This window comes from Alosa pseudoharengus, unplaced genomic scaffold (genome assembly GCF_046254945.1).
Source record: "Alosa pseudoharengus isolate Yale_2024_CS ecotype anadromous, Long Island Sound unplaced genomic scaffold, YU_APseudo_1.1 YU_APseudo_1.1_scf_5, whole genome shotgun sequence".
NCBI lineage: Eukaryota > Metazoa > Chordata > Actinopteri > Clupeiformes > Clupeidae > Alosa > Alosa pseudoharengus.
In genome coordinates, this window is record NW_027468837.1 from 11,119,710 (window position 1) to 11,141,079 (window position 21,370).

Below are 21,370 nucleotides of genomic sequence, written 5' to 3' on the forward strand. Positions count from 1 at the left end.
GCTGTTCAAGTTGCCACTTTAAAGCTTAAGCGTGGCTTCTCTAAGACAGTGACAGACCAGAGCAAGGTTCAATTAAGGATTCTTTCAAGTTCTTCAGCATGTTTTCTTTGCCATTTTGTTGTGATTTTAATAGATTCCAGAGCTTTGGAGAGACGGGCATCCTGTTTGTGTGGAATGCCAGATGGGTTATAGGTTTGGGGTAGTCTGCTGGGGGAGACCATGGGAATTGAGGGAACTGAAAAACACAACAATTTCTCCCTTGACTTCGAGCCCCCTTGGGATGCATCTGCAGCTCTTCCTGCTAAGTGATCTATTTACATTGGCCATGTAAGCCATGATGCTTCCAGCAGAAGTCACCGAAATGAAATTTTTGCAGAGGCAGCAAGAGAAGAACTCTGGAAATTAATCAATGATAATGAAAATGTCACTTTACAAGTATAGATCATATAAGTTAACATACTTGGCAGATTATCTCTACTCTCTCTCTTCTCTCTAAACAGTATTTGCTTTTCAGTTTTTCTAATCAATTTTTTGTACATTTTTAAGCTCATATGTTTAGCATCGCTCTGACTTGTCATAAACAAAGCACACCCCTCTCTGTGTCACAAAGCCTAAGAGATCATTTCACATCATCTTGTTATGCACTTCAATTTTTGCCAAGATTGTCCTCAGGCTTAGCTCTTGGGTGGCTTGTGTAAGTTCATTCCTGCCATTGCATGCTCCTTTGCAATTAGTGGTAGCACCCTCCTAACCACATGTAATGTTCTGTTTTTGTTCAGACACCAAAGTATTTGTTTTCAATGTCCTTGGTCTGTTTGAACTATTTGACTGAATGGCTAAAATGACTGATAAATTGTTACGTGTTATGCTGCTTTTGTCCCTTAAATACTGTGCTTCTCCCTTAAAAAAAAAAAAAAAACTTTAACATTAAAAGTCCATTCTATTATGAGAGCAATACTGTCTGGCTGTAGAAGGAAGCAACTTGCATGCTGATTCACTATTCTGTATAGGCAGTTACACTATTGTATTACCAGATCGTTTAGCACTCAGCCATTAATTAACCACATTATTATGCTTCCTAAGGCAGGATCCCTATGAGAAACTTAAATGTCACGTTGAGGAACCAAAACATGTGAGCTCAGAACTTCCGAATTATACTCTTGAGATGTCAATCAGTACCATGGCCATGGATCTGTAATTAGCATACTTGTATCAGAATTTGCTGTCTTTAGAATTCAGATCAGAATGGATTCTTGTCAATTGAGTTCACAAAGGAAGGGAATGTGTTTCATTTGTGGGTAACACTACAGGGTGCATGAGGTCAAGTCATTCTCTCTCTCTCTCAGAAGAAGTTAGGCAACCCCTAAGTGTTAATACATCCTCATGCTACCTTTACACTGTACCACTATTTTCTATTTGTATTAAAACTCTAATACATTTCTGTACTGTGGCCAGGGTTCTTGTACATAATGCTTTTCCCTCCCACATGCAAAGTAAATCTCATTGTTATTCTTTATCTTTCCTCATTTCAAAGTCTCAGTTGGTGGTGCGTAAGAAGACTCTCTACCTCCATCCCTTAGCAACCCCATATTTTCAGCTGAAACTGCATTATGAGGCCAGAACATTCAGGGTTACTGCTGCAAAAACTCACAAAACATCTTTGATACACTGGAAGAAGAACCATGATTTTTCATTGCTATCATGCCTATTTGGGATAGCAAGGTAGATTGGTTTACAATTGCCTACATTTTTTCTATGGTATCAGTCTTTTTAGCCTGTATTCCTTATAGGGCTGCAATGATTAATCGATAAATTGTTGACTATTAAATTATTTGAGATTTTTTTCACCATTTTCTGGCATATTATTGATCAAACAACTAACTGATTAATCGAGAAAATAATCGTCAGATGAATTGACTATGAAAATAATCGTTAGCTGCAGCCCTAATTCTTTATGGCATATTAAACTTTTGGATGAATGCAGTGGAGTGCATTGTAGTTTTGTCTTAAACGACGATTCTGAGTTGTCTTAAAAGGAAACATGGGTAACAGGGTGTTTGCTATCTCTAGGAGAGCAGCAGTCAGTCAGAGTGGGATCTCTTCAACATGTTGTCATCAGATAGGATGTGTATGTCTGTCTCAGTGCAAGACACAAACAGGGGACCACCATGTTCAACTGTACACCGTAGTGATTGTTAACATTCACTACAGACGAGAATGAATGGTCAACACAAACTGGGCAGATATTTTAACTTGACTTCCTAATTCAAAAAGACGACTGTTAATGTTAACTCATAGATCTCTTATCTCTTATCTCTTACAAAACTCTGCAGGCAATCTGGTCTTTTGGACGTCATGAACTCTTTTGAGTTTATAACAACAGTTGCTTGGAGGAACGGTTGGGGGAAGTCATGTGACTGACTCTGTGAACTGTTGTATGATACACAAATAGTGATTACATAGTGATTACATTAGGCTCTGTTGGTTATTTATGCTTGATTGATAGCTAATTAAATAGAATACAATTCTACTTTGCTCCAACAACAATGACCGCAAAACAAACAAACAAGCAAACAAATAAACAAAAATAATATTGAAGATTGATCATTTGAATATCATGAATGCATAACATAAAACACAAACATTATGGGGTTTTGAATTAAAATTAGCTTGTAAAACAAACTTGACCTTGTGTTTGATTACTCAAGCCTGACAGGGAAAAAAGGGAAATTCCTTGAAACGGGCCATGAACTCCTTTAGTCAGCACAAGGTTATAGAGTCCCACCAACTCAACCAGATAGTTTAAAATCATTTATGCCATGGCCTACATCTTATCTACTGACTATGATACCATATCCTAGAAAGTGCATAAATCCCAGCTGACATCTATTCACTTACATTATTACACAGACCTCATGGAATTTCATGTGATGTCAATGGAATTTCATGACAACATATGATGTCATGTCATGTTGTCATTAGCCATGATACAGCTGATTATCAAGGTTGTGAAATTGACACCTTATTCACCCTGTGAGGTTATGAGGTTGCCTATAAACTATGAGGTTGTTATCACAACAGATTTAGAACCCATCCTAACAAAACCTATCCAAACACATCCAAACAAAACTTATCCCCACACAAGCACATCTTCAGCAATGATGCATCTTAATGCTGAAATAAAAGGGTGGAAAAAAATTGTTCTCACGCTGGAACATTCCAGACTGAAATTTTCTCAACTTTCCTGGTTTCCCATTTCTCAAGTGAGTACAATCTGGAATTCGGTTTCAATTTTCTCACGGACAACCATGGGCAAGGGTGGGAGTTGTTAAGAGTGTGTGTGTGTGTGCGTGTGTGTGTGTGTGTGTGTGTGTGTGTGGGGGGGGGGGTGCTTTGCGGGGTGCGAAAACGTGAAATATAACTATAACTGTGCCCAAATGTAAATTAAATAGCACAGCCAACCACCCAGTGACCCGTACCAGTGAGGGGGGTAAGGAACCTATCAGGGGTTTTCCAATGAGGCTGCTTTCAATTATCACATGCGTGCAAGAGAGCTCCATTGGAGGTGATTATAGTCTCATGATATAGCACATTTTAGAAATAAACTGTCTTTTAATACAATGAATGTAAGTATATCACCATTACCAAGTCGTTCTACATTCTAGATGTGTTCTTTTTTGCACTCCTCCCCCCTCCACCTGATGAAAAGAGAAACATTTTCCTCCTGCCCTGAACTGTAGCCCTGCAGAGATATATATTAGCTCACGATTTTCCAGCTACACGTGCCAGGAGTCAAAAAATAAACAAAAGCTGCAGACTTGTGAGACAGTCTTAAGCCCTTTGCGTTTGGAAACAGTGCAACGAGTGCAGGGGAACCACAACCTCACTGTCTCACTGACATAGAGCATGGAAGACCAAGAGCCTTGTTTATGTTTAATCTGGCCAACGGAGGCACTCAGGGCCATGAGAAAGTATGACAGAGCGGACATTGTTGTTATCTTTCTGGTGCTCTGCAAGCACATTCATCCAGCATGTTTTTTTCCCATTGAATTCTGCACCCGAGTCATGCAACTGTCATATGCCTATGGTTTTCGCTTCCCAAGCATGTCAGCAGTCCATTGAAAATGACATTATCAAATGCAGAGTTAGTGAGGTTAATGTTTGATCATAGGATTAAGTCATCAGAATAGCAGCATTGTTCTTGCTTACCTGGTTTTAAGGTACTCCTATTCCAAAGCCAAGCAGCATCTGACAGCAATGTGAAGCACGTCCAGACGCATCCTCAACATACAGTGTGTTTGTATGTGTGTGTGAGTGTGTGTCTAGGCTATGTGCATGGGTATGGGTGTGTGTGAGAGAGAGACAAGAGGCTAGGCAGCAGTCTGCTTGCTCCTGATACCACTGCTCGGTCTCAGCTGTGGGGCTCCAGGAGGTAGGAGTGACACTTGATTCCAAGAACCAGTTTTTACTAGACGAAAAAAAAAAAGAGGCTGGACACATCAAATACAAGACACCCCCAGTGATCTGTCTCCCCTCTCCCTATTTCGCTCTGCCTCTCTCTCCATCTCTCTTTCATTGTCAAGCCTCACATCTCCTCTTTCTCGTTCTCCTCCCCCCTGCAGTTATTTCTGTGCTCTCTTTTGCACTCTCTCTCTCTCACATACATACATACATATAGATAGGCAGAAAGAGAGAGTGAGAAAGATAGAGAGGAGAGAGAGATTTAGACAAATACATTCACATTCTGTACTTGTCATTTTTGTACTTTGCATTTTGGCCCAAGCAACACATCAAAGGAGTCGGCTGAAATCTTGAACCCCCCCCCCCCCCCCACACACACACACCCCATCCTGGCCATTTTGGCACATGTACTTGGCAGATCCCCTGGTAAACTGTACAACTCTATTTAATATCCTCTGAAACACAAAAGCATATTTTCACAGAGATTTAAGGTGGGAGACCCCCCACCCCCGCTCCCTGAAGAAGTATGAAGCTAAATTAAACCTCGCCTCTCTTTCCACACTCACACTGTGCTGCGGACTCTAAGAGGCGCATGACTTCTTTCTCACAGAAACTATGGGGAACTGCTTGCCGCATGAGGCCCCCTTGCTCAACACCTCAGCCTCATGCAAAGGCTGATAAGATGGGAAAGAGAGAATTTCTTTATTCTGACACCGAGCCCCCCTCGGACACCTCTTCCAAAACAAGCACAACATCATGTGAGAAAGTCCACAAGAGTAAAGACAGCAAATGTGTTTGGGCTATTCACCTACTGACCTTTGGTCGACTACTTATCTTGTCAGGTAGGCCTACACCGATGAAAACCTGAGGTCTATGGCTAAAATATTTTAGTTTATCGGAAAGGAATCTGTTCAATCTATTGGATTTTTTCCAAGCATTGTGCTGTCCTGAAAATATAAGACACTACAATTGAATATTGACCCTACCAATGTGCAGAATGTAATCATGTAAATGCTTGAAGACATCATTGACTGCTCCATCTAATGCTCTTGTCTAATGATTTGAAAGTGTTGCGCTCAAACTTGTGAATGGGATACCACTGCCCTCTGCTGTGATCTGGAGATAATACAAGAAACCTACATGTATTCTCCTTTCCCCCTATACAGTGTGTAGGCTACACACTTAACTCAGTTTAACAGGGTTCTGCAGAGGATGACTATAGAAACAGGGAGGTAAAAAGATGAGACAATACCCTGACTGACTGACTAAAGACCCAACTCCAGAATTGCAGTAGCCTACTTTCTTGTTGTTTGACTATTTCTGAAAAGCAACCTTTTTGCCGGTCCTTGGCAAAGTGCCCAGAAAGAAAGAAAAAGGAAGAGAAAGGTAAGAGGGAGGGAGAGAGGATAAAAGAGAAGACTAAACCAATATGGAAAAAATACTCCCAAATCCAAGTATCATTTAACCCTTTCATTACACGACTTTAATTGTATTACTGTACACTAGATTCAATGGGATAGCCTGTTCTGTTTCAGTTCAAAATTGTTAAGTATTAAACTAACAACTTCCTCTAAGCATCCTATATCAGGAAGATTAAAACATAGTTGTATTACTTCCTTTATTATGTCAGGCATGACACTAAAATAAGAATTCTTTGACAAAATAAGAATACTTTGACATTGAATGTCTAGCGTTATTAATGTGTGGGGATAATACTGTTATCAATGTGTAATAACACTTGGGACATACTAGAGATACTTTGTAAACAAGTTGGACCTTGTGGTCAGTATTCCAAATAGTTTTATTTAGGCGTAAATGTATGGGATTGGGAAGGAAAGAAACACACACAGACTGAAGGTTCACCTGCATCGCAAGAAAACCTACTGTAGCTCCAGTATATAGTCTCCTGTTTTAAATGCACTCATTCATGTAACAGATGGCTCATCATCATGGAGCCACTGAACATCCAAACGAAGAAGATGCATATGGATCAGGCTACTCTGTCATAGGCTGTGGACCACTGCTCAGGTTACTTTACGATATGACCTTCTATAACAGCAAATCAGTGTTCACCTGAATGTTTGGATTGTATCTCAGGGCAAGCCTGATGTGATTATGCGAATTTTCCTTTAAGGTGGGAATTTGATCAGTCTACATTAGTTTTTTAGTCTGCACCCGGGAGGTCAAAGGTGACTTGAGGCACTTATCTAAGGCCAAGTGTTACCATGGGCACTGAGCAGACCATAGCATACTAAACAAGACGAATAGTTCGGCACTATAAACAGCAGTAAACTTAGATAAAGCCTGGACTGCTTTAGGTTACCAACTGGAGCAAATAATAGCCTAACACACTAGCAAAGTAGTGCTCTAACAAGAGCACAACGCGGGGTCACCCCACTGATGCCCACTATCAAGAAATGCTACCCGGGTACCACAGTCGTGAAACTAGTTATATAATACGCAGGGTTCAACAGAGACAGTCCGAACACATTGTCCCCATATCTCCACATGCAAAGACGCAAACCCAATCTACTGCGGGCAAATGTGTAGGCTAGGCTACGTAGCTACGTTTTGCATAAATGCATCTCCATGACATAGCACTTTGTCAACGTGTGTGAATTAAACCCAGGAAATTTAACATCCGGGATATGAAACACGAGCAAAGACGTGGAATGTTAGACATTTTTTTTTCTCCGGCGCCGTAATGATGGAGTAAAAAGCACCATGATTGGTGGATGCAAGCAAGAAGAAATATAAAACCGCCGGAGAGCCGTAGCATACGGACCAGAAATACGATAAATGCGGATAAATCAGCGTTGCCTTACAACTAAAACGACGAACACACGATGATTAAACGACGCCTTTTCACAGACATTCATCGCATACAAGGTATGGAACCGAATCCAGACGTTATATAGCTTACATCAATGCAAAGAAGTAAAAGTGCACAATGGTGCTTGCAATATGTAGCTCTCAGACAAACCCGGAATGGCACTCCTTGTTTGACAGCTAGGAGACCAATAGAATTTTCCATCGACCCAGATGCGCTTTGTTACAGCCAATGAAAAATAGAAAAATACGGGCCCAATAAAGGTTAGGCTGTTGTTGCAGGCGGCCAGTGCTAAACTTCACCAAATAATAGCTGTTTGTATTTTGGCTGCTGCAGTAGCCATTTTAGGTAAGTAGCCTAGAGGTTTTAACTTTTATTTTTATTTTGATGAGTATACGAGTCCTGTGCGGTGTCTATATGGTGTGTTAGTCTAGAACTCGGGCATCCCTCTTGAATGAACTCCGCTGGTCTTGCTTTAGTAGGATTAAGAAATTGCTCTGAGTTTTTTTTCCCTCCCGTCTCCCACCCCCTCTAATTTTTTATGCATTTTTCTAAACTGTCATGGCGTTTTTGTGTCCTTGGAAATAAATGCGGGTTGAAGCGCGGGGTTGGCAAACTGATGTCCTGGCCGGTGAGTGCTGCTCAGGTAGGTGAGGTCGTATTGTGGGGTAGCGAGATGTCCCTGCGAGGAGTTTAGGGGGGTGTTAACACGTGTAAGGACTGGAATATATAACACCGTTGCAGTGACATTAGAGTTAGCAGGCAGGCTAGCTCGGTTGAAAGCTAATATTAAATGGGACACGGAACGGGTGTTGTTGTCGGTTTTATAGCCGATGTACTATTGAGTTTGAGTGTTACAGGACGAGAAGGCTTTTTTAACGCGCTGGAACTTCATTTTATCAAGCTAACTTGTAGGAATTCAGTGTTCCGCTTTCCAAAAATGCGGCTCATTACTATATAAGGCGTATTGACGTAACGTATTGACTTAACTAAGGGTAGGTAATTTTGCCCAAGCTTGTTTTATACGTTTTCATTGCTGCGCATCTTTAAAAACCGATCCAGTCATACAACAAAGACTGAAGTATAGTCACAGGTACTTCAACCTGGCCACTCCAGACACCTGCCCAGCTGCTTGCAAGGAAAGGTCTTGACACATTGTGTCACTGGAGTTGTATGATGTGGCCTGCTAGAGCCCTAGCTCTTTGGGTTTCTGACGCAACACATTTTTCTAAAATGTGCTAGACTATTATAACGACCAATGCAGCTGTCTCCAGAAGATAGAAGCACAAACAAGGCTATGTCAAGCGACGTTTGCGACAGATATGTTTGGGCACTTTCTCATGTCCTTCTTAGAGCAAAGCCATCATATCCTATTGTCCAGGTGCTGATTAGGACTCTACATTTTACCTGTCCGAGTTCAAGCAGGTGCCCTGTAAAGGAGCTGCATTCTCAAACATAGCCTACAGTCTATAGGTTAACAGACTCATGTCACTCACATGTTCATGGCTTTGGCATTTGTCTGAAGAAGTTTTCTGGTTACACAGGTTATGGTTATATTGCGAATAAGGGGATTGGGAAAGGGGAGACATGATTTGTAGGCTACTCTCCCACTTTCCTACTCTTTGTGTCTTTCAGATTGGGCTGATTGATACCCTTTTCTGATTAGGTTGTCTTCTGCTCATTGAACTGTTGAAATATCTGTACATTATGGTCATTGTTTGTTGGATCTGATTCCATATGTTACAGGTGAAAGTGCCTAAAACCTTACAATTTAAACAACTGTTAGACTAAGTAGCCTAATGCACCATCTTTTAAAATAACATTTAGGCCTACTCTATTCATTGTACTTAGTCAGTATGTGTTATGTAGGCCTTTGCATTAAATCACATGTGTGGTATGACATCATCAAAGCGAATCATTGGATGAGTAGAAGCAATTTGTAGTTATGGACTTATTACTGGAGACTACACTCCTTGTTGTAGTTGTATATTAGCCAAGGCCCTAGTGCAACAAGTTGATGTAAAGTAATTACACAGTTATTCACATCTGTAGAACTGGTCAGAAACAGTCCTGAATACAAGTTTTACTGTCTTGTTTTGTTTATTTGTTTGTTTGTTTGTGTGTTTGTGTCTGTGTGTGTGTGCGTGTTTGGGCGATATACGCAGACTGTTTCTTCTACCTCATGAAATGATGCTGGATATTGTTTCTTTAATGTAGCAAAAGGTATGACTGTATTATTATTATAAATAGAAAAGGGACTTTAAAGTCACAGGCTATAGCACTTGTCTGCATGAGATTGTTGCACAGTAAGGTGCACAGTAAGTCTCCATGTTTTGGTTTGTGTTGTTTTTCTTTTTGTTTGTTTTATGACAGATCTAAATATCAAATTTGTTGAAGCACTGCAATCATTAATACTTTGACCTGTTAAATATTTGTATCTATGAGCCAGTTTTTCACTGAACAGATTTTTATACAACATAGAACTTTGTTGCACATTATGAAGCACACAACCTATTTCACCTTCAACAACTCAATGTCCTATCATATGCTTCTTAAGTTTGTTCTCAACATGATATGCACTGTTTGCTTTTGTAAGGATTGCATTTCTGTTTTATAGATGCAGCCGAATTCTAGAAAAACATGAAAATACAAAAGAAGGAGAAGCAGGTTAGTGTATTACTGAGTGCCATGTGTTCTGCGCTGAGCAGAACTTCTCTCATTGGTGACTTCCACTGTGGTCACCCTCTGTCACTCATGCATCACATTGTAACAACAAGCATCATGAGTCATAGGGATATCTTAATGTGCAACGGCACCCTGTCAGTGACATTTGTGGAATGTCATCAATTTCTTTGTTTATCTATAGGCCTATTGGTTAAAGGTGCTCTAAGCGATGTTACGCGGTTTCTAAGCTAAAACATTTTTTGTCACATACAGCAAACATCTCCTCACAATCCGCTATCTGCCTGTCCCCTGAGTACATTGTAAAAAAACGCGGTGTAGACAGCGCAGGCTCTAAAAACGGCAACAGAAACACCCTGGTGCAGCCTGGACCATGAAACATAACAAACTTTTCCAGCTATTTACCATTGAGATGCATGTTCAGCAGAGTTTCAATTGCACAGGAGGGAGGGGCGTTCTGTTGAACGTCAACAGAAGTGACATTACCCAACATCGCTTAGAGCACCTTTAATGTGACTGTTTTCATTTACATTTATTTTGTTTTATGTGTTTACAATTCTGCTGAGCAAACATGCTTCTGTGCCTCTGTTTTTTATTTGTGTAAGAATGCTTTTTGAAATGGCTTTGTGCAGTTAAAAAAAAAAAAAAAGATTGATTTACAAATTAAGTTTGATTTTTGAGTTTCAGTAAGCAAAGCAACAGTGTAGAAGCCGTGCTTGAAACAAACTCGTGTGGGCTTTTCTGTAGAGTGCCAGTACGGTCCAGCTGAAGCACCCTCTCCATTCACATATCAGTCACCCACGGTCCAGTCCTTGCCATCGCTGAAATCATCTGATCAGACCCCCCCCCCCCCAGCTTCCATCCCCTCCACTGCCCCTGTAGTCGTCAGCAAACTTAAGCATGTTTCCCAGCGCCTGTTGAAGCTCCAGCAGCTTGCGCTCTGCTCTGCTCGCTCCTGCCTCAATAGAGAGGAGGAATTCAAAGATCAAAGACAGCCGAGTAAGACAGAGCCTCACTTTCACCCAGAGTTAGTTTTCTGCACACAAAACCAACTGTTGGTTTATTTACCGCTGGGCATCCTATACAGAGTCCTTGCTCATTCAGATCTGCAGACCTACAGTACATGTGCATTGTGATATACAGCTGAACATGGTCAAAAGAAATGAGCTGCAGCTTATAGCTTTACAGTTCTTGAGAACTCATTCAGAATAGTGTATTGTCTGTTTTGATATGAGGATATATGATTTTGATTGAAAGATTGTAGACTGGGTTGTATGGTCTGCTATTGCGTGGGCATTAAAGGGAATCAGGGAAGTCTTTTAGAATTTTCTCAAAGGCTTGAATCAGCCATATGTCTTCAGATGGTGAGCGTGAAGAGCAAACTGCTGCTGGAATTGAGTGCAAAATCGTATGTTTTTAATTGCTGTTAAGAAACATCCTTATACACATATAGATATAAAGACTGCAAGGATTCAACAGAACTGTGTAATAATTATGACAGACACTTAAAGCACAATTAAAACTTGGTGCAGTGCTAAGCTCTCCTTGGTTATATAGTATTCAGTATGTTTTGGTGTATGTTTAGAGTTTATGATTTATAAAAGCTGCTTTGCTGTGAAAGAGCACAGAACTATTTTTTACATATTCCAGCTTTATCCACATGGTTAAAGGAATAGTCCTGACATCGGTGTAGGATAGGTTTTTATAAACAATGAAGGATCTTCATAATACAAATAGGTGCCACTTCAACAATGTGGTGTATGTGGTCATAAAGAGGGCTGTTATCTTCTTAAACACATTGTCAGAGGTGGTTGTAAAATGTATCATGTTTTCACTGGCGACTTGAAAAAGACTACTAAGGTCACATTGGTTTGATTCTTCTATAACGTGGTGGAACCATAACTACAGGGGGTTACAGGGATTCAATATGTTGTTTTTTTGCAAACAGATATATTGCAAAGATATACAGTATATCTAATTCTATCAGAAAGACTCAGGGAGGTACAATGAAAGTTAACACACGTTTTAATCCATCAAAGGATATACAAAAGGCATAAGCAACAATGGGAGTCTTTGGCATAGGCCCCGTCCTCGGTCCAGGTCACCGAGTGTGCAGACCCTTGCAGATCCTGCCGGTATGAGACGGCAGGGGCAGAGCCTACCCCCTGGACATCTGGACAAGGCCAAACTGGTGGTGGTTAGGGAGGGAGGGTGGGAACATCGAAAATCGGCACCTGAAAGCAGCAGGCAGGTGCAAATAAAGTGATTATAAAGGCTGATGCAGACTGGTGATTGGTCGGAAGTAATGAATGAATGAGTGATGCATTGAGTCTTCCTGACAGAATTTAACGCTAACGCTTCCATTTATTTATTTCATAGATATATATATCTAATTAAAGGCAAACTTTAATAGTTTGAAGTACAGACCACCACCATATGCATAACATCTTAGTAAAACAATCATAACAATTTCTTTCCCATACACGGATTAAGCCTAGCCCTAGACCAATACCTAACATGAGTTCACAAGACCAATACCTAACATGAGTGCACAAGTACAGGAAAGTACAGGAAAGAAGCTCATGATTGCGATACTCTATTGCGTACCTATCTTTTGTGACTCCCTCCCTCTCAGACAGTGTTTTTCCGCAAGGCTCCAACCCATTCACATGCAAAGGACCAATTTGATTATAGTGTTGCGGAACCACAGAAAAATCTAGACCAATGCATGCAACCCGCTGTTGAAAGAGAACAAGGCATCAAATGTGCAAATACTTTTTTCCCAAAAAAGCTGTTTAGTTGGCCTGGAGTAACGTAAGTGTAAACACTTATTAATTGGAATCGTTTTTCCTCAAACAGCGTTGTGATTTATGCTCTTTCTGGGCGTAGATACAGGTCATTTCCTTGCTTAAAGCTCTTACGGGCTGATCAGAGCACATTGTCAGCTGTGTGAGTCACTATAGTATCATTTTATTGTAGAGACAACAATATCTCAAAAATATGGAAGTAATTGGGACACCTGTTTTTTATCGGTTGGCAAACATCTTCGTTACTAAAGATCCCATTTGAAGGCATCAGTTCATCCCTGCCATTCCCTACCTAGTATGAACAAATGGAAATGTGTGTTTTTTCCAGTGATTGACTTGATTTTGTACACAGTGTTAGTCGTCACGTGACGGGATGGCATTGTCTTCTGACAGACGCAGTGTGCTGCCCGCCCTCCAGACTGCTCTGGGGCACTGGGAGCAGGGTATGCCCAGTCTTCAGCCCAGTACCCATTTAATTAAAAACTAGCATTGCAGCTAATGCCCATTGGTTCAAGCCCTCCTTGCCTCCCCCTTCTCAGCATGTGAAAGAAGCAAAGGTCTCTCGTGAGTGAGTCACTCCAGCGTGCCTCGCCTCCTTTGTGTGGACCTAGGCCTTAGACTCACTTCCCCTCCCCCACCAACTTGCCAGAAAGGTGTGTGTGTGTGTGCGCGCTTTGCAATTCTGGAGCAAGTATGAGAAAGCTGGCATTGATGTGACTGCAGCTGTCGTGTTTGGGAGTCAGGAGCCCATATTGATTCATAGGGAATTTGATTGCGGCTCCTGAGCGTGTGTGTGATTGGTGCATTTTGCTGGCAAACATACGTACTGCAGCGTGTAATGAGTACATGCTGTGCGAGATGTTTATGTGTGTGTGTGTGTATTCGTGTGTGTGAGTGTGTTTGTGTGCTTGCCTGTAAATGTGTGTGCTCTCGTGTAGTCTTGCATGTGAGAGGGGAAAGCCGTGAAGTGTTGCTGTGATGTGTTGCCGCGCGCTTGTGAGCACGTGGAGGCTTGTCTGAAGGACAGCGTGGGACTCAGCTAGCCAGACTGAGGATAACAGCTAAGACGAGAGGGTGCGGGAGAAAGCCTTGGCTGAATTAGCAGCAATGTTAGGAGGGGGGAGGTGCCTCTTTTGTGTGTAACACTCATGCGAACCTCAGGGTTTCTCCTACTTTTAAATAGCATAAATAAACACATGTTATGTACTGTTGGTAGGATCCGTCCGTGACTGGAATGATTACATTGTTTTGATGAGATGTACAGTGGGTTCGTCAGTGTTCTTTAAGCATGTAGGTTAAAGATTTAAGGTTCAGAAAGACCCCGTGTGAACCACATTTTCAGTGCCACACTGTCTCTCTCTGAAGAGTACATTCATCACATGCTTTCTACCTGTAATCAGGGGGCCTCATGAATTTACAGACATTAAGAGTGATTTCCTGAACGACTAAGAATGACCTTCTCCTTTTACATGTGTTGCTGTCTGAGCCACCAGGAGCTCAGTGCAGAGGCACCAGCCTCCCCCTCGATTGTCCCCCATCTGCAGCCTGATGTGGGAGTCATGTGTCTTTTGACTCTCCCTTCTCCTGTCTCATCAAGTGCAAAATGGAGGGAAAAATGTCAAGCGGGCTTTTTTTGTGCTGTGTTCTGGTGTGGAAAGGGTTACCGTGGAGACTGCGTGTTTACGTTGCTGCTTCCTGCAGCTTGGTACAGAGCCTGTTTCCGTGGCGACGGCCCTGATTCCAGCTCGCGGTGGAGTCTGTGATTCATTGACATTATCCCCATACCTGCAACAGATAAACCGTTCACTGAGGCACGCCCGATCTGTGCTTCCACATGTGCTCTGCCCGGTTAAAAATAACACATAGTAAAAAATGGGGCTATCTGAGCCCATTGTCTTTCAGTACGCTCTCCGTGTCTGTGGATTGCCTCTATACAGTATGTAGCCTCGTTTGAGGATTTGTACAACACCATCCCATTTAATTTCTGTTTTATTTCCAGAATAGATTTCTCTCTGTTGAAGGTTGAAATGAGTGGATATTCCTCCTATTTTTATCATATTAATATGTCCAGGAAGACTATTTTCATTATACTCAATATTCTCTATGCTAGTGGTCAATATGCCATCACATTATGCAATATCAATACCATGTGCTATTCACCACAGAATCTGATGGGATGGGAAATCATCATGGACTCTGCATTAAAGATTTCTGTACCCTTCTGTAGAATGCAATGGAGTGGAAGTTCCAAAATGAATCCTATAAGTAAAATGACATGTTTCACAGCAGTTCCGTGCTCTTGTTTTGTTTCCCATGTCTATTAGGGGTTATTGTTGTCTCTGTGTGTAGAGAGCACTCTTAATTGGCATGTCATGTTCTAAGTAGGCAGGGACATTTTGATTAATTTGAGTCTTGTGACATTTTGCCAAAGTTTATATTGATTTGTGTCAGATGCCTGAAATGTATCATTTTTTACATTTTAACAAATTGAATTCGTTTCACAGTCCCACAGGCCACTTAAATTCTCTCATCTTCTTTTCTCTCAATTCTCTTCTTTTGCAAGTAAAAACAACTGTCAATACTTTAACAGACAGTATGAAAGAAATCAGTCTAATTGTGACCCAAGAATTTAAGGCTTGAAGGCGGAAGGTCCAACATTTTAATCTCGACATTAATTGGTAGCAAGCAGACAGGTGAGGTGGGGTTTTTCTTGGGACAAGGAACAAATATTCAGTTTGTGACATTATAATAGGAAGTCGTCGTGCTTTAGTTTCTCTCCTGGGATATGATACTTAATCTTGGTACATGTCAATTGAAAGGCTTCAACAAAGTAAATAAGTATCGCAACTGCAAACGTCCATCTTCTTTCTCTCTCTTGCTCTTCTATTCATCTTTATCCCTCAGTATTTATTCTGTATCTGTTATTCTTTGCTAACATACAGTCAGTGCCTATTTTTCCACTGGCTGCGTGTATGCGTGTGTGTGTGTGTCACAGTGTGGCTGGCTGTGCAGGCCGAGATGTTGTGCGGAGGTCTGCATCTGTGGGGAATGGTGTGGTGGTGGGACTGGGAGTCTGTGTAGAGCTGTTGAGGATATTAAAGGGAGGGTAGAATGAAAAGCTTTCCAGACAGCCATCACGACTCACTTTCAGCCTACTGCGATGGAAAAGAAACGTCGGCCACTGAGCTGTCACCAGTTTTCGCTTCTCACTGAAGTCAAAAGTAAGAACACATGAGGTAGATGCAGCTCCAGAGTGTCCCGTTCCAAGCTGTTTTGATGAGGATGAAGATCACGCTCATTTAGGTCCTATAGGTGTCTTTAGGCTCATATGTCTGTCTTTCATCCATCTGTTAAGATCTCAAAATGTTAAAACACCTCAGTCAGGCAGTTATCGGTCTCATAAAGCTCACCTGGGGTGTGTTTCTTAAAACCATAGTTTCTAACCTGTTAGCAACTTAGTTGGTTGGCAATGTGAAATTGCAATGCAACCAACAAAGTCGCTAACTTAGTTAGCAACTATGGTTTTGGGAAACGCGGCCCTGGTTTCCAAACCGTTTTGGGTGTGTCTCTTAGAATGCAGAGGTTATTTCATCTCCATGGTGTTGGAGTGTGTCTGCCTCATCAGGCTTGTTTGTCAGTGGTCCTTGTGTCTTTGCTGTCATTGTTCTCAAGCCATGTGTCCTGACCTCTGACCTGGTGATTCAGTTCAGTTTGATTTCAGCGCCCCTCTATTGTGTTCTCTTGCAGATGTCCGCTGCCCACTTAATAAAGCACACTCCAGCTTCTGCAGCCTCTAGTGCCACTGACCAAAACGCACAAATCACGTTTCCCGTAGGCCCACAGGGCAAAGAGCAAATCCGGGTTCTGGGTGGGCAGACCAATCACTGCATGGCCCACACAAAGCACTCTGGGGCATGGGAGGGGGGCCCGGGAACAGGCAGGCACGCCTGCCCGCCGGCATCGCCTGGCAACAGCGAGGAGGACGATGGAGGGGGTGGCACCCGGGTGAAGAAGAAACGAAAGAAAAAAGACAAGAAGGGCTCAGGCACGGGGCAGAGGCCGGAACGAGAGAGCGAATCCAAACCAAAGAAAAAGAAGGAGCTGAAAGAGCTGAAGGAGATATTGCCCAGGAAGTCGAAAGCACCCAAGGAGCCCAAGGGTCTCAAGGAGGCCAAGGAGTCCAAGAAGTTCAAGGAGCTGAAGTCACCAAAGGAGCCTAAAAAGGGGAGAAAGGGTCGGGAAGCCAAGGCCAAGCCCACTGTAGACTGCAAGGCCACATCATCTCCTCCCAGACAGCGAGGCAGAAAGCCCAAGTGAGAACATGCACACACACACACTCTCTCTCTCTCTCTCTCTCTCTCTCGTTACCCAAGGCCCCCAGATAACACACACACACACACTGTCATTCACTTTCACACCTGATATGCAAAAGTGACAAATGTGATTTCCCCCCCTCCACCCTTGCAGGCTCTTTAAGGCAGGAAGGACAGAAAACCCAGGCGCAGATCAGAGAGTGAGACTACAGGCAGAGCGAGGGCCAGATGGATGAACCTTTAACGTGCTGTAGGGCCTTGAGATATGAGGAATGGTTAGCAGTGTGTGTGTATGTATGTGTGTGTGTGTTTGAGAGAGAGAGAGAGGGAGTGTGTTTATTTTTGTAAGGACAAGAAGGAATTTCCAGTCTGCATTGAAAGAGAGCTAAGGAATGACCTTGGGTGGTTCCATTGGTTGATCTAGAGCAGAGTTCCCCTCTGTGCTATGGGGGCCAGCTATCTAGAACAGTTATACTTGGGCTAAGCCTTAGTATACAATCAACCAAATCACCTCATTTAGCTGATTAGGTGATTAATGCATCTCTCGATTATTCTAAACTGTAGAGTATAGATTAGTCTAAGCTATATTAGCGTTAAGCTGAAAGGTAGAGCTGATTGTTTCTGAAGAGCTAGGCTAAGAATCGCTGATGCAAGTACTGTATTAGCCATATCAAAAGCTCAGTGTCATCAGGGAACTTAACGGAGCACTCTGAGTGTGGTAACTGCTTGCCTTGGCCTCTCCTGACAGAGAGCAGGGCGTGGTCCCGCCAGAGAAGAAGAAGAAGGGGAAGAGGAAAATCGAGGTCCAGCAGGAGGCGCTAGAGAGCGATGACACAGCCTCCCTGACTGCAGTGGCCGTGGGGGGCGAGGAAAGCAGCGACCCGCTGGACAGCACGGTGAGTGTCACCACCGCCACATTGCATAATGGGGAAAAAAAGGCCTACAGCTGCTGGCTGGCAGTGTGAGTCGTTTTTATTCATATTCTTTCTTTTATCTTTCTCCTTTTTTATTCACTTCTCTCTCTCTCTCTCTCTCTCTCTCTCTCGCTCACTGTCTTCCCTCTGAGCAGAAGCGGCGCTCAGGACGTCAGGTGAAGCGCAGGAAGTATAACGAGGACCTGGATTTCAAGGTTGTGGACGACGACGGGGAAACCATCGCCGTGTTGGGCACGGGCCGCATGGGAGCCCTGTCTGCCTCCACACTGGCCTGGCAAGCAGAGGTAAGTGTGACAGCTGCCGTCGGCCTGCTTCCTTCCCGCTCATGTGCCCTACTTCTGTCCGACCATGTTCTTGTCACACTCACACACACACACACACACACGGGCACATCCACACACATGCATCAACTAATACACACAAATATGCAAGCATACACACACACACACACACACCAACTTATACACACAAATAAGCAAACACACACATGCACACACCAACTTACTGTATACCAGGGGTCTCAAACTCAAATGAGCTGGGGGCCACTTCGGCCAACGTCATCTGATTGGATGGCCGGCTATTTCTGAAAATGCAATGTTTTTATCTCTTTTCTCTAGACACCTGTGCTAGCAACCTTAACTTCTAAATAAAATAATGATAAAATAAATATTAATACAAATTATAAAAACAAACAAAAAGCATAAAAACAGGTATGTGTGTGTTTCAAAAATATTTTCCTCTCATAACATGGTTTGCATGGCAAACTTTAGGCGCCAGGGTTAAGAAAACCACACTATTGGATTTTGACATCAAAATTTTAAAAGGTTTGAAAGTGGTCAGAGATAAAGTCCTACTAAAGTCCTAAATCTGTACCACGTCCATTACGGACACTATCATCACGATTACCAATGCCACCTCCAGCTATGTTGGGCAGAGGGTCGAAATAAGCATGGTATGCTTAGTGGACACCGTCTTATACACGCAAAGACACACCTCCATTCCCAGACGCACCGTGACTATCACTGTCAATAGTCGATCATAATCTCCAAAAGGTATTAGGCAGATATTCTTCGATTGGGCTCTGGATGTCTAGCAACTAGTGGAGGAGAGTAGCCTATAAATGGGATTTGTCACCGTGTTGGATTTATCGTCTATTTTAACCAGTGTTGTTGTTTGTTGCAATTAAAAATACCCTCAAGGACCGAATTACATATTATTATTACATTATAACATATTAATTTTACATTAGGCCGCGGGCTGGAATTGGGCCGGGCGCGGGCTGGAATTTGAGACCCCTGCTGTATACACACAAATAAGCAAACACACACACACACACCAAATCATAGACACAAATATGCAAACACTCACGCACAATTCCCACATGCATATATTTGCATACACATGCTAGATGTCTTAGCCTGTGTGTTTCTCCGCCTCTCTCTTTCACATCCTAGGAGCCGCCTGAAGACGAGGCTAACATCATTGAGAAAATCCTCTCTGTGCGAACTGTCAAGAAGGAGGTAGCCCCCTGTTTGCTCTATGCACAGCCTGTGATGATTAGCTCTCTTTGTGTGTGTGTGTGTGTGTGTGTGTGTGTGTGTGTGTGTGTGTGTGTGTGTGTGTGTGTTGTTTGATGTGCCTTATCTCCTGTCTCTCTTTCTGTGCGTCTCGTTCAGGCAGAACCGGGGGAGCCACCTGAGGAGTATGAGGAATTCTATGTCAAGTACAGAAATTTGTAAGTTGATTAATCTGGTGCTAAAAACAGTTTAATCTTTTCGACTGGCATCAAGACAGTCCACCATCTTCACCCACCCCTCAGCTTGCCTTTTCCCCCCTAATTTTGTATTGTTTTTTCTTGAGTTGTTTCCCTGTGGATCTGTAGCCTGCAAGCTTATAATGCTGTCAAAGAAAGAAAAAATGTCAAGGCTTCAGTCAGCATTTTCTTTTTGTTAGTTGTGTGTTTTCTTCTCTATTGCCCTACACATTGTTCCCCCATTGAAGCGTACACAGGACGTGCTTTCATATGAAGCAGCATTCGTCACTGTGGCCTTCACAAAGAGTATGTGATCTGTAGTGAACTCTTTGTGTCTACAGCTCTTACCTTCACTGCAAATGGGCGACTCTGGAGGAACTGGAAAAGGACCCGCGCATCCACCAAAAAATCAAGCGCTTCAGGAATAAGCAGGCACAAATGAAGCACATTTTCAGTGAAGTAAGGGTTGCCCTGTTTTGCCTTGTATAATTACTCTCATTACTACTTTCTCTGATTTTATTGAAACATTTACAAAAAAAATGGTTAGACTACGTGTTAGTTAGCACTCTCTGGTATGAATTCCTAATACCCCCTTCCCTCCCACAGCCAGACGAGGATCTTTTTAATCCGGACTACATTGAGGTGGACCGTGTGCTGGAAGTGGCCCACACTACTGACACAGAGACCGGAGAGGTGAGGACCAGAGCAGAGGTCATTTTAGAGGTCATTTTAAAAGGCAGAAGTCACTAGGGCCCTCTGTAAAATCAGCAATCAACAAAATATTTCATGCAAATTGATAAACACTATTTTTGGGAACTTTTAAAAAGGTGAAATGCTTTCAAGACAGTTAATTCTAAAATCAACCAGAATACAATCATTATATATCTATCAGGCTTGTGCAAAATTCAGAAGTGAATTGGGAATGACTCCTTGAATTTGAATTAAAATTGAATTGAGGTCAAAAACAGGATATAGAATTACAATTTGAATTTGAGTTAAAGGAAGTAGAATTGAAATTCAAAACAATTCATATGCATAGTGTAGTGTTTAACAATGAAGCTTTACAGTATATGCCAGATATGATTGCATTACATATTCGATAAATAATATTAGTTTGAACTACTACATTTACAAAGCACCTTCCTAACACTGAGGGCCAGATGTACGTACATTTGGGAACGTAGCGTTATCAGCATCATGGACAAACAGCAGATTGCGAACGCTGTCAAGTTTCCGTCGTATTTATGAAACTTGTGTAAACTGCGCCTTTCTCTGCCTTTCTCCCCCCATAAACGCAATTTACGAACGTCCACAACTGAACGGCAGAGCCTACATACAAGAGCAGTTGAATGTTGTTAACTGATGACAACATTAACAAGAATCAAACGTTTAGCGATAATGAAATAATATCATACATGATAAGATGTCAACAAGCAGGGAGATAATGAAGATCAGTAGTTTTACTCAAACTACTTGTGCACAAAGGCTATGGAAAATTGGTCAAATCTAGCAAGTAGGAAAGTTTAATTGAATGACGTGAAAGTGAAAGTAAGACATTCATTCGAAAGGCCAACGAAAGTTAAGGTTGC

The 21,370-nt window shown here is 42.2% G+C and overlaps 2 protein-coding genes across 9 annotated transcripts in view; one reads left to right on the forward strand and one right to left on the reverse strand.

The window, feature by feature from the left end:
• Window positions 1-4,542, reverse strand: part of ripor3 (RIPOR family member 3) — a 39,848-nt gene extending 35,306 nt beyond the window's left edge. For all 4 annotated transcript variants that reach the window (XM_076268943.1, XM_076268942.1, XM_076268944.1 and 1 more), the window contains exon 1: window positions 4,210-4,542. The gene's annotated coding sequence lies outside the window, so the exon portion shown is untranslated. The remainder of the gene's footprint in view (window positions 1-4,209) is intronic.
• Window positions 4,543-7,091: 2,549 nt separating this feature from the next.
• chd6 (chromodomain helicase DNA binding protein 6) overlaps window positions 7,092-21,370 on the forward strand; it is a 38,633-nt gene continuing 24,354 nt past the window's right edge. For 3 of the 5 annotated variants that reach the window (XM_076268392.1, XM_076268396.1, XM_076268395.1), the window contains exons 1-10: window positions 7,566-7,639; window positions 9,457-9,514; window positions 9,909-9,958; window positions 16,528-17,093; window positions 17,842-17,989; window positions 18,163-18,312; window positions 19,483-19,548; window positions 19,705-19,763; window positions 20,123-20,240; window positions 20,388-20,474. In XM_076268392.1, coding sequence (XP_076124507.1) covers window positions 9,932-9,958; window positions 16,528-17,093; window positions 17,842-17,989; window positions 18,163-18,312; window positions 19,483-19,548; window positions 19,705-19,763; window positions 20,123-20,240; window positions 20,388-20,474 — 1,221 coding nt within the window. In that variant the 5' untranslated portion in view covers window positions 7,566-7,639; window positions 9,457-9,514; window positions 9,909-9,931. Of the gene's footprint in view, window positions 7,351-7,560; window positions 7,640-9,456; window positions 9,515-9,908; window positions 9,959-16,527; window positions 17,094-17,841; window positions 17,990-18,162; window positions 18,313-19,482; window positions 19,549-19,704; window positions 19,764-20,122; window positions 20,241-20,387; window positions 20,475-21,370 lie in introns of those variants that run through there. The other 2 variants (XM_076268393.1, XM_076268394.1) reach the window with 2 other exon arrangements.